The sequence below is a fragment of the Ctenocephalides felis genome, unplaced genomic scaffold, assembly GCF_003426905.1.
Source record: "Ctenocephalides felis isolate EL2017-DRISC unplaced genomic scaffold, ASM342690v1 CF-g0.4_SCAFFOLD_03224, whole genome shotgun sequence".
Classification (NCBI taxonomy): domain Eukaryota; kingdom Metazoa; phylum Arthropoda; class Insecta; order Siphonaptera; family Pulicidae; genus Ctenocephalides; species Ctenocephalides felis.
Window position 1 is genome coordinate 2845 of NW_020539378.1, and position 13997 is coordinate 16841.

Genomic DNA, 13997 nt, shown 5'->3' on the forward strand with positions numbered 1-13997 from the left:
GAGATACCAATAAATGTAGGATGGAGATCGAAGAAAGTATACAGGAAACATTTGAAGACTATGATATATTTTACACAGATGGTTCGAAGAATTCAGATGGTGTCGGTGCGTGTTTTTACCATCAGGGGACAAATTCCTTAACAAAATATAGATTAGATAAAGATGCGTCAATATATACAGCGGAAATGTACGCTATTAATAGGTGCGTAAGTATATTGATGAACATAATGTGAAGAAATCGGTCATAATCAGCGATAGCAGGTCTGCTCTTGAGGGCATGTTGTCGTTGGGAAAGGACCCGTCATTATTAACGATAGACACATTAAATGACATACATGCGATATTATTAAAAAAATGGGAGTTACGCATTATATGGGTAAGAAGCCATATTGGGATAGCTGGCAATGAAGCGGCGGATAACGGCGCCAAAGATGCTATAAATACGGGACTGTTGTTGCGGATGGAATATCATATAGTGACATAAAAAGATGTAACAGAGCAAACATTCGGAATATTTGGCAATTGGATTTCCAGTCATCGATAAGAATTAAGGAAGTTTTTATGGTATGATACAAGGAAAAATTCCAGCCAAACCATGGTATGACGGATTCACGGAGTGTCGGCCTTTTTATGCTACACTATGTAGATTAAGACTAAATCATTCATACGCTCCGTTCCACCTAAGCAGAATTGGGATCAATATCGATCCTAGTTGCTACTGCTTGGGTGAAGCGACTAGGGCGGATGCAGAACACATCATTATGGAGTGTAAACGTTGGGAAAGGGCAGGCAAAAACTATGGGAAGAAATTATTAAACATAAAATCTGCCTTCCAATTAATTTTATAACAATGTTACAGATGTAAGACTATATGGTGCTCTGTATACTTATATAAAATCTAATAATATAAAATTATAAATAAAATATACATAAATACATACATATAAAATTACAAATGAAATATACATAAGTCAGTGATATATATGTAAGACAAGACTAAGATATAGTGTAGATATGATATGATATAGTAAATGTTTAAATAAGTTTAACTCATGTATATGGCTAATATACTAGTTTATAAAGCCAATAAATCATAAATAAAAAAAAAAAAAAAAAAACTAAAATTTTAAAATACATTTTAATGATACATCAGTAAAGGATGCCAAAAATGTAATAAAAAATAATTTTTTGTGTTGAAGCGATATAAAAATTTGTTACAATCATACAGGAGAGGAGGGCAATGAAGTATTATATTTATATTAAATAAATATATTCTAAATTAAACTTATAAGCAAACCTATATTTAAATAAAACCAGATTTTTAATTTATTAAATTGAAAACTTTTTTATAAATTTTTAATTTATTATAATTAGTAATTATTTACAAAAAAACTATAATATATATATATATTATATATAATATTATATAATATAATAATAACCTATGAATAAGTATGTTAGTACAATGTTAATAATAAATGATTGCATCTTAAATACAAAATCGAGTAATTTTACTATTCTTGTAGGAATAGTAATTATTTTATTTATTTAACACATAGAATGGTTAGATCAAGTATTAATACAACATATTATAAAAAAGAGATATAAAATAAAATAAATTAACAACTTTGTTATAATTTTGCAATAATGTTATATTTTATAATCGTTTGTTTGCTTTGTTATGAACTCATATACTAATAAAAACAAAACAAACATCTGCAGAAAAAGTTCAAATCAAACGATAATTAAAAGTATGAGACATAAAAATCCATTTAGAAAATCTAACAACTACTTGATTTTTGTATGTAATCATCATTGAAATAAATATTTATACTTTCTATTTTTTTCAAAGTCTTTGCTTTTGTTTTTCTGAAGAGTAAGTCCTAAGATCAAAGCCGGTGTAAGAGTCAACAAGTTTCTTTCCATGCAAAGAAAATATTATCTGGAGCTTGTACCTTCCATTTGGCAAAAGATATGAAGGTAGTTTTGTTTCATCAATATGTAACTCTGCATAATAGTTATCCTATAATATGAATTAACATTACACTAAAATAATTTGTATTTTTATACATCATGAACAAACTAATTGTCTATCACCAATAAATAAAAAATCAAATACATAGTTACCTTAAGTATGGGACAGCTCTTTGGTAGTTTATGTCCATCCGCAAATAATAGATTTATAATGTGTTCCTTTAATTTTTTGAAAAAAGTGTCTGCAAAACCCACCTGCTGGCTAACAGCCTTTGGGTTTATCATGGTACAATAATCTATTGTCATACAAGGAAGAAATTCTTTAAATTGGTTACTTGCCTGTTGGTAAAACTGCACTGTTATCTGTAAAAATAGAAAATCAATAATTAATTTTTCAAATTAGAATTTTATTTCTAATCTTATTCTTGATTTTCTAAATTCATTATTCAAACATCTTTAAATTGGTTTATTTGAAAAATATAGTATTTAGAATTTTTCAATATGAATTAATCTTCTAATACCAAATTTTATATGGCGCAAAATTTTAGATGCCATTTGCACTTCCAATTTTTATTCAAACATAAGTAGTGAAATTTGAATAAGCATTCAAAACATTGCATTTGAGGTGAAAATGTTTAATTCTTTCAAAAAATATATTATTTTTTGGGTGTACAGAACCAACTATTGATATATTTCGTGTCACTTGCAGATTTAAAATTTCATGTAGAATGATATGAACATTAAATAGAGTCTAATGAATAAAAGATAAAAATGATAAATTATTTACATTGAAATTTTCCACTACTCTAATTGTTGTAAGATTTAAAAGTACAGCTGAGTAAGTTCGATTTCTTCTCTTTATTTCGTACACATAGTCATCTGAAATATATCCCTTCTCAAGATGAACAAGTTCTGCAGATCTTAAGGTGACTCTGTAATTTGTCTGAAATAAAACAATATAAATATGTTATATTTAACCAAATCCTAAAACATTTTTGCATTTATTACATACCCAACTTTGCACCTCCTTCTGATAAAAAATTAAAAATAAAACCAAAACTTTAAACCACATTCTAATGGAAGGTATGTAGAGGCAAACAAACAAGTAATAAAAAATAATTATTGTATGCAAGTAATATAAGAATTCGCTGCAATTATACAGGAGAGGAGGGCAATCGCTATGAATTGAAACATATTACTTTTATAAATTCCGATACATATAAATAAAACTGATATGCCTGTTTATAATATTAAAATAGCTGTTTTTAATATGTGCATACGAATACAAATAGGGTTCATAAACCAATTAATGAACGAAATTTTGCTTCTTTGTTCTTTTTTGTTTTTTTTTGCATTTCATCTTATCTTAATTTAATATATTTTAATGATCTCATATATATATATATATATATATATATATATATACATAGATATATACATATATATTTACTTATTCTTATTTCACACATCTTATATTTAAATTAATTCAAACTATTACAATAAATGACGATCAGGAACACCTGATGTGGCGGCTATCTTAGGTATATATTTATCTTGAAAAAAAATCACCCAGTTTTCCCATTTTGTTATATTTTATGTAAAAGTACCTATTCATATTAAACATAGATAAAATCTGTTAATGTGTCATTGATGACTTCTGCTCATGGAACCGTAAAATTGATCAGGTGCAATAAGTAGTTTCTGTGCATAATCAGCATTTAAATTTAATAGTCATGATTTTTAAAACTGTGGAATATCTTGCTTTTATATAATCAAACTTTTTGCTTGGTGTAGATTGAAGAAAATAAATAGAATTTCACATATTTTTAATGTTTCTATATCAATGCCAAATCATAACTAATGTCTTCACACAATTCACAAGTAGGCTAGTATACTTAGTTCCACTAGAATTGAAATACGAGATGATGTTTTTTACAAACAAATTTTTTTTATCATTTAAAATAAGCGATTATACATATATATATATATATATATTTATATATACATATATTATTTTAATTTATTTTATATTAAGTATATTAATTTTGATGTGAAATTTGTGAGCCGAAGTTCTTCAGAAAAATATATCAAATGAAAATGGAAAATTTTATTTAATCTTCATTATGATCATAAGTTTCGACATATTATTTTATTTTGAAATATTATCATGTTAATATGACAACAAATTGAAAAAAAATCAAAATACAAAATAACTAACTAAATCAATGGTATGTATAAAACTGATTAAAATCAATATGAAAACATGTAACATTGTGACAAGACTTACAAAGTTACTCAAAATGAATGTATATATTATTAAGAATGACAATCATCTTCATTAAATATTTTTATCATTGAATGAATGCTGAAAATCATTTCATCGTCTGAAAATTCTCATAATTTATATATATATATATATATATATTATATATATATATATATATATATATATTTATATATATATATTATGATGTGTTTGCGTACTCAAAAAACTTTATAAATTAAAATGTTCTTGCTTTATTCCTTATTAAATCTTTGCATACAAATTTAACTTAATAATTGATGTATACGAAATCTAAAACATATTATTTTTTTGTCAAAAACTGTAACTGTAAGTTTGAGAAGCATCCGCCCATTTCAGTTTATAGAAGATAGAACTTAGATTGTTTCAAATATCCCGTAATTATATGAATTTTCTGATCAATATTTACTAGAATAAATATTCATATTTTCAATTTGTTCTAAAGTCTTTGCTTTTGTTTTTCTGACGAGTAAATCGTAAGATCAAAGCCAGTGTAAGTATCAGCTACTTTTTTTCCATAATGAGAAAATAATAACTGAAGCTTGTACCTGCCTGTAGGCAAAACATATGAGGGGAGGCTTCCTTCATCAACGTGTAATTCTGCATAATAATTACCCTAAATATAAAGATTATGAATTTTTATATACCATATATCATCTGGCTTCCTCAAAAGTTATTGTTAAGTACATTAAATTATCTTATTCTTCCTGTGACATTAACTATACGCATTTTTTAATTTCGAATCATAAATTAAAATTAAAAAAAAAAATCAAAAAACACTTGCAAAGTTGTCACTTTATAAACACTTTTATAGCAGGTATCAAGTTATGGTATAATGGTTTAATTTCTACTAGATAAAAATGGAATAAATTATGTTTCTGCAAAATGTATCTGGGAATACTTGAATTTCGATCAATGAATAATTGTATTGAATTTTATGAACATGCCTAATATGAATTTGTGATAATACATTCGACAGGGTTGTTTAATATATAATATACTATTAATATTTAATAATGACAATTTCATATTATTTTTTCAACCAATAGTTTCAGTCGCAATCTGACTTTCGAACAGTGCACATCGAAATAATATTCAGGTAAATATATAGTTAAATTTGAATAAAGTGAAGTGAATAGAAAACAAGAACATAACACAGCGCATGTAAACAAACCCGTTTTTATAGTGAGCGAGCCCCGTTCGGAACGGGGACAATTCGAAAAATGGTGCAACGTTATAATACAATTTGGGTGCAATTTGAAGAAAACAAATTGCGACCCAATGCGAAAGAAATATATCTATGGATATTTAAGAGTTTAGAACATTTAGAAAACGAAATGATCGGTTATCAAACGACGCCGAAAGGCATATATATAAAATTCAATAAATTAGAGATTTGCCAGAATTTAATAGAAAACGGTATTGACAACAATAAGATCCCAATGGCAAATAACGAATATAATAATATAAAAATAAAATATGCAGATGACAAGTTTACAAGAATTAGAGTATATAGAATTCCTTTGAAACAAATAACGAGACAATTGGGTTGCATCTATCTAAATATGGTACTGTTAAAAACATTCAGAACGAATATGTGAGTAGCCCGAAAAGGAGTATAGATGATACGAATAAGAAATTTTTAACAGGAACAAGATTAGTGGACATGATTCTGGAAAAGCCCATTCCATCTTTTATTCACATTAATGGCGATAAAGCGTTAATTACATATTATAACCAGCCGAAAACATGTGCGTATTGTTTTGAAACAACGCACATAATCAGCCAATGTGAAAAAAGAAAAAACAGTGAAAATAAGAAAAATTATACAGCGAAATAACAGGAAATAAAGATGGAGACGAAATATTATTACAAGACATAGAAATAGTACCAACAGTAAACCAAGAATCAGTACCAGTAGTTAACCCAGATATAGCAACAAACATAAATCAAAATAAAATAATAGAACAAAACGATGACGAGCCGATGAATATGGACATTATTGTAGAAAATATAAACACTGAAAATGATCCGAACTCCGCAATAATACTAGCAAGTATTATAAATGCGAATATTGATTCAGAAAAAACCAACAGAACAGAATGTAAAAAACATAAAACAATGATGGAAACACTAATGGACCAACACGAAAAAATTAGAAAAATAGTTGTTTGCGCCGCACCTGTGTAGGTTGTCGGACCTGTAAAAGGTTTGTTTTTCTACTCGGACAATACGTTTCAAATTTAGGCAATCGGGCAATTCTGACTCATAAAAAGGCCGATGCAGGCAATAGTTTTTCCATTCAAATCAATTCATTCCGCGCCTTTCATTCGTTCAGTTACTTTCAGTTCCTTACAGTGTTCGAGTTGATTTATTCCGTGGTTTTCATTCATTTTGGTTTAATTCATTCATTCAGTTACTTGCAATCAATACATTCAGTTCCTTTCAGTGTTTGTTATCAGTTCAATATTATCAGTGGATTAAATTTCTATTGTGTGTCAAGTCAACAGTTATTTTTATTTGTCAGTGTATTCGAATTTCTTTTCAACCTATCCAACCGACTACGCTGATGTTTCCAGATCCAAACAAATAGCTGCCGCGGCTTGGACTTCCAAAACAGATAACATTTTCATACAATATTAATTAGTGTTCATTTTTGTTTTTTTTCATTTATATAGAATATATTTAAGTTTTTTATTGATTACGGATTAAGAAGAACCTTATTTTTAATTTATATTTGTTTACCATTGGTTTTTGTTTTCTGAATACATTTAATTTTTTTATTTTTCCTCGAAGTATAAAATACTTCGAAAGGGGTTGAGAAATACTTCGAAAGGAGTTGAGAAACCCCCCAACATCAACATTTGGTCCTTCGAGCCGGATCCTAATTATTATTAGGATTAATTGGGTGTATACAGAAAACAAAAATATATATAATGGCGCCTAAAATCGATATTGGTGCAGAAATTGCACGTCTAACCGCCAAGAGAGAGATGTACTTTTCAATTGTGCAAGAAACGTACGATCTATCGCAACAGATTGATGTATCTTCAAATAAGACACAATTTCTTGAAAATTTATATATTACTGAAAATGCTCGTGAACAATTTATTCAATTGTGCGATGAAATAAACAAATTAAAATATTTAGATAATCCTAGTTTCATTCCGGAATATTCCGCAATAAAGGCCCTTGAAACGATGTATGCCAAAATAAAACACGCTGAGAAATTACTAGATAATAAAAATGCGCATAGTTCTTCAATTAAAGACATTGTACCCAAGCAACATTTACCGTCCATTGAAGTACCTAAATTCTCAGGTGATATTCAACAATGGCCATTATTCTATGAAACATTTAATTCACTAATTCATGAAAATACAGAGTTAGATAATGTATCAAAATTTCATTTTTTAAAAGGAGCGTTACAGGGTCCGGTTTTAAAAATATTTCATTCTATACTACCGACCGCAAATAATTATCAAATTCTTTGGGAAGCGCTCATAAAAAAATACCAAAATAAACGGTACTTAGCCACCAATTATTTCAAACAACTATTGTCATTCAAAACCATTTCATCTGGACAAATAAATTCATTCCTGGAAAAATTCGATACCGCGGTGCAAGCGCTCTCCCAATTGAATATTCCCGACGCCTATGATTTCCTTATTACGTCACTGGCATTCTCGAAACTCGATCCGTTGTTACAAGAAAAATTCGAGCATTTTTATCAAGGTGAGTTTCCCAAATACCAAGACCTCCTGCATTTTCTTCAAAAGTCACAACAGGCAAAAAATCAAGTATATGGTATGACCAACAATTTCACTAATGACAAACCCAATTACAAAAACACTAAAATTAGCCGGTCATTTTTGTTAAAAAATAAATATGATAACAAATGCTTTGTGTGTCGGGAACAACACAGAGTGTTTACTTGTTCGAAATTTCTTTCATTGAGTATACCTGATAGGCGATCCCTTATTCAAAAATTAAACTTATGCGACAATTGTTTGGGTCATAAGATAACGACTACGTGTCGATCGAATAAAACCTGTTTATTATGTAACGAACGACATCACTCGCTATTGCATACTGGTAGCAATTTTGCGAGTACGGATCAAAATAATCTTTCTAATTCCAAATCAGGTAGTACGGTTTTATGCGCATTTAATCAAAACAAAATCGCACATCATATTACCATATTGCCGACAGCAGTAGTAAAAGTTACTACTAGAAAAGAAAACATTTTATTACGTACAATTATTGATTCGGGAAGCGATAGAAATTTTGTGACATTAACTTGGTGCAAAAAGGCTGATTTACAAATTCTTCCAATATCAACCCAAGTGATCGGGTTAGGCAATTCGTCACATAAAGTTATTGGATTAGTTAATTTCACTTTGAAATCTTTAATTGATTCTTATCAGTTATCGGTCTGTGCATACGTAGTACACGAGATAGTGGGAAAGCAACCACAAATTACCATTCCGATTTCATCCATCAAAACATTTCTGAATTATCCTTTAGCGGATCCTAACTTTCATACACCCCAGGAGGTCGACGGAATTTTGGGTTGCGATGTTTTCGGCGAAATTCTTGGCACTCATCAGGTTAAAAATGATAAAGGATTACCTGTGGCCCTAGAAACCCGGTTGGGTTATCTAATATTAGGTTCCATTCCTGATTTATTTGAAAATACCGGCACTTCTACTAATTTATGTAATGTTTCAGATTCAGATTTCCATTTACAAATGAATAAATTCTTACAATTAGAAGACATTCCCGAAATAATCCTCTCTTCTAACGATGATTTATGCGAAAACCATTTTACTACAACTACTACGCGATCTCCAGATGGACGATATGTAGTAGCGCTGCCTTTTAAAAGTGAAGGCAGAAATTTATACAAATCATTTCATTTAGCCTTAAAGCGATACCACATGCTTGAAAATAAATTTTTGAAATATCCCGAATTTCATAAAAAATATGCCGCCGTTATAGAAGATTACCTGACTCAAAACCAATTATCCTTTGTCGATTATTGTCCGGTAGATCATGAAGTCGATGATTTTATTAAAATAAGAAATGGATATTATATTCCTCATTTCGCTGTCGAAAAAGAAAGTTCCTCTACGCCTTTACGCGTCGTGTTTGATGCATCTGCGAAAAATTCAGAATTCACTTCCTTGAACGAAATTTTGCATGTTGGTCCTAAATTACAAACCGACATTTGTTCAATCCTTCTAAATTTTCGTTTCGGGCCTATAGCATTAACAGCTGATATCAAACAAATGTATCGTAATATTTGGGTTCGTAAACAAGATAGAAAATATCAAAAAATCTTATGGAGACCGTTTCCCGATGCACCCATTGGCATCTATGAATTAAATACCGTAACTTTTGGTCTATCATCATCTCCCTTTCAAGCTATCAGAACCATCAAACAACTATCCCGAGACGAATGTTCCAAATATTCTCAATCTATTTCTAGAATTCTTGAGAACGATGTCTATATTGATGATGTGGTTACAAGTATCGACTCCTTGGATAGCGCTAAAACCATTTGCGAGGGTTTGCAGACTGTATTATCGTCTGGTGGTTTTGAATTAAAAAAGTGGGAATCTAATAATTCTAATCTGCGTAAACTTTTTTCTGATTCTGATGTACAAAATAAACATTTCTCTAAATCGGATTTTCAAATGGAATCTTCTACAAAGGTATTGGGATTAAAATGGGATCCCTTATCAGATAATTTTTCATTCGAAATAAAGCTTACGTGGAGAAAATGGACAAAGAGACAACTTCTTTCAGTAATAGCGCGAATCTGGGATCCTCTGGGTTTTCCTAACTCCGATAGTTGTTAAGATAAAAATATTATTGAAAAAAAATTGGACATTAAAAATCGATTGGGATGAGGAATTACCATCATTTATTATTACATCATGGTTAGCCGTATATTCCGAATTAGAGCATCTTAATAACTATCAGATTCCGCGTTATCTCGAAACATCAAAACAAAACAAATGTTCATTATTTGGTTTCGCGGATAGTTCAGAGCAAGCGTATGGAGCGGTAGTTTATATTAAATCTCTTGGCAATCCGAATTTCTTGTTGATTTCAAAATCGCGTGTAACACCGATTAAAAACCAAACATTAGCCAGGCTTGAACTTTGTGCCTGTCATTTACTGTCAAAACTTCTGAATTTTATATTAACGAATAACCAACATAGTATAGATTTTGATTCTATTTACTGTTTTTCCGATTCTATGATTGTCCTTCACTGGTTAGCAGGACCGGCTACTCGTTGGAAAACATTTGTAGCCAATAGGGTAACAAAAATACGGGATCTCATTCCTAATGCACAATGGCTTCACATTCCTTCTAATCAAAATGCAGCCGATTGTGTTTCTCGAGGTCTTCGACCTAAGGATTTTATCCAACATAAGAATTGGTTGTTTGGGCCGGATTGGTTGAATGGTCCTATATCAACTTGGCCTGCAAAAACGGTTGAACCTTCCGGAGATATTGATCAAGAAAGAAAAGCTAACGTCTAATAGTAAAGAGTGTCATACCACCGATCAATCCTTTATATGAATTAACGCAAAAATTTTCTAATTGGTGCAAACTTGTAAGAATTTTCGCTTATATATTGAAGTTTTGTAAAATTATAACAAATCGAAACCGACTTTTGACTTCAGATTTGAAACAAGCCGAGGTATTATTATTCGTTTAGTCCAAGAACATTTTCCCGAAGAATTCAAACTATTAACGAACGGAAAGTCTTGTTCGAAGAAGTTTTGCCGACTAAATGTGGTTTGGATTCTAATAATTGTTTACGCGTTAAAGGTAGATTAGGATTAACAACTAATAACAATCCACTTCTTTTGCCAAAAAAAGACCAAGTAGTAAATTGTCTCATAGATTACTACCATATTAATAATTTACATACTGGATCAAACTTAGTATTATCTTTATTGAGGCAAAAATATTGGATCTTGTCGGCTCGTGCAATAATTCGCAATCGTCTCACAAGTGTATAACTTGTTTTCGACAGAATCCGAAACCCATTTTTCCATTCATGGGCGACTTACCAGTACCGCGCATAACAGCCAGTAGAGCTTTCCTAAACGTCGGCGTTGATTATGCAGGCCCCTTCAATATCTCCATGAGTCGTCACAGAGGCGCTCGAACCTACAAGGCTTATATATGCTTGTTCATCTGTTTAGCCACTAAGGCGATACATCTCGAATTAGCTTCAGATTTAACAAGCGATACATTTTTAGATTGCTTGAAACGATTCCTAGCCCGGCGTGGTCCTATTAAATGTATTTACTCCGATTGTGGAACCAATTTTATAGGAGCCAAAAATACTCTTGATTCCTTATTCCTTCTCCTAAATTCCGAAGAGTATAAAAAGCGTTTCAATGAATTATTGGTTTTACATGACATTGAATGGAAATTTAATCCACCGTTTGCCCCACATTTTGGAGGTATATGGGAGGCGAATATTAAATCAGTGAAGACCCATTTGTTTAAAGTTATAGGGTTGCAAATTTTATCCTACGAAGAGTTTAATACAGTCCTCAATCAAATCGAAGCCTTACTGAATTCAAGACCGTTATGTTGGCTGAGCAATGATCCGTCGGACCCTCAGCCTCTTACGCCTGCGCACTTTTTAATGCAAGAGCCTCTGTCGGATTTGCCCGTTGACTATGAAAACTTGAATTTGACTAAAAGAAAACAATTGCTAGATCATATTGTCGCTTCTTACTGGAAGCGATGGAATGTGGAATATCTAACCGAGCTACAGGTCCGACAGAAATGGAATACAGTCACTAATCCTATTAAAAAGGGTGATTTGGTAGTTGTAAAACAAGAGAATGCGCGTCCGCTCCATTGGGGGTTGGGAAGAGTTGAAGAGGTTTTTCCGGGCTCCGATGGAGTGGTTCGAGTAGCATTGGTAAAAACGGGAAATACCCTAATCAAGCGGCCTGTTGTCAAACTATGCCCCCTACCTATTCAATAGTTTATATCTGAATTATTCATTTCAAAAAAAAAAAAAAACTTTTCTATCTCATGATATATTTGCTTCTATATATTTTTGCCAAATTTTCAATCTCCAGGGCGATGAGAACACCCCTCATAGTCTCTGGAAGATTCTTGTAAATGTCCAAAAAATCTAGACCCTGGCGCGAAAATAAAACTTCCGCAATCTAGATCGTGTGAATGTGGTAGGTCGTGAGAGGGGGACCCTGGCGCGAGGTCAGGCTTCCGTAACCGATCTACTCTGAATGAAAGTTTGAATTTATTTTGGCAATTCTATCCTTCCTAATCATGAGGTTCACTATGTACCAATTTCGAGTATTTTCAGAAGTATAAAGGCTAACCTTTTAGTCGGGGGAAAATGTTTGCGCCGCACCTGTGTAGGTTGTCGGACCTGTAAAAGGTTTGTTTTTCTACTCGGACAATACGTTTCAAATTTAGGCAATCGGGCAATTCTGACTCATAAAAAGGCCGATGCAGGCAATAGTTTTTCCATTCAAATCAATTCATTCCGCGCCTTTCATTCGTTCATTACTTTCAGTTCCTTACAGTGTTCGAGTTGATTTATTCCGTGGTTTCATTCATTTTGGTTTAATTCATTCATTCAGTTACTTGCAATCAATACATTCAGTTCCTTTCAGTGTTTGTTATCAGTTCAATATTATCAGTGGATTAAATTTCTATTGTGTGTCAAGTCAACAGTTATTTTATTTGTCAGTGTATTCGAATTTCTTTTCAACCTATCCAACCGACTACGCTGATGTTTCCAGATCCAACCAAATAGCTGCCGCGGCTTGGACTTCCAAAACAGATAACATTTTCATACAATATTAATTAGTGTTCATTTTGTTTTTTTTCATTTATATAGAATATATTTTAGTTTTTTATTGATTACGGATAAGAAGAATTTTATTTTAATTTATATTTGTTTACCATTGGTTTTTGTTTTCTGAATACATTTAATTTTTTTATTTTTCCTCGAAGTATAAAATACTTCGAAAGGGGTTGAGAAATACTTCGAAAGGAGTTGAGAACCCCCCAAACATCAAAATAGTAGATAAAGGTACCAATACCATCATTAAAAAATTCTAATGAATTGTAACAAGGACAATATTAGCCTAATATTTGGCTTCATATTCGTTACCAAAATAACATAATCAGGAAAATATTAAGAGACTTCGATGTAGACGTGGCGTTCTACAAGAAGTTACCGTCGAATTAAAAAATTTCATGTTTTGGTTATGATGTATTGCATAATAATCAAAACATTGAAAGAGGTACGGCGATCATATACCGGAAACAATTGCTGTAGAAAATCCTGTATATCAACTGATGGAAGAATAACATCAATCACTATTGACAAAATAGAATTATTTGTATTTATGCTCCATCTGGAAGCAAAAAATAGAAACATTCGAAATTTCTTTTTGAAAATGATATACTGCCCACATATAGTCGATAAAAAGTAGATTGATTTTAATAGGAGATTTCAATTGCGTGATAAATGCAAAAGACCAGCAAGGTAATACCACAAATTTCTGTAATGGTTAAATAGATTAGTTCAACAAACTGGATCTTAAAGATACATGGGAAAAGCAGTATGGAAATTTAGTGAATTTACCTTCGTAAGACATTCTACAAAATCTAGGATAGACAGAGCATATGTATCTAAAATAT

General features: G+C 31.0%; 3 protein-coding genes across 3 annotated transcripts; 2 read left to right on the top strand and 1 right to left on the bottom strand.

Annotated features, from left to right (window-relative positions):
• Window positions 1–1846: 1846 nt before the first annotated feature.
• On the bottom strand, window positions 1847–3046 carry LOC113381965. Its single transcript, XM_026620583.1, has 4 exons — window positions 2987–3046; window positions 2762–2917; window positions 2128–2337; window positions 1847–2023 (listed from the first exon to the last, which is right to left on the bottom strand). The coding sequence occupies exons 1-4, from the start codon at window positions 3044–3046 to the stop codon at window positions 1847–1849; spliced, it is 603 nt and encodes a 200-aa protein (XP_026476368.1).
• A 4430-nt stretch (window positions 3047–7476) lies between these two features.
• On the top strand, window positions 7477–10140 carry LOC113381966. Its single transcript, XM_026620585.1, has 2 exons — window positions 7477–7597; window positions 9329–10140. Exons 1-2 carry the CDS (start codon window positions 7477–7479, stop codon window positions 10138–10140), a joined length of 933 nt encoding a protein of 310 aa, XP_026476370.1.
• A 1215-nt stretch (window positions 10141–11355) lies between these two features.
• LOC113381967 lies at window positions 11356–12303 on the top strand. Its single transcript, XM_026620586.1, has one exon. It carries the CDS (start codon window positions 11356–11358, stop codon window positions 12301–12303), a length of 948 nt encoding a protein of 315 aa, XP_026476371.1.
• Window positions 12304–13997: the final 1694 nt, after the last annotated feature.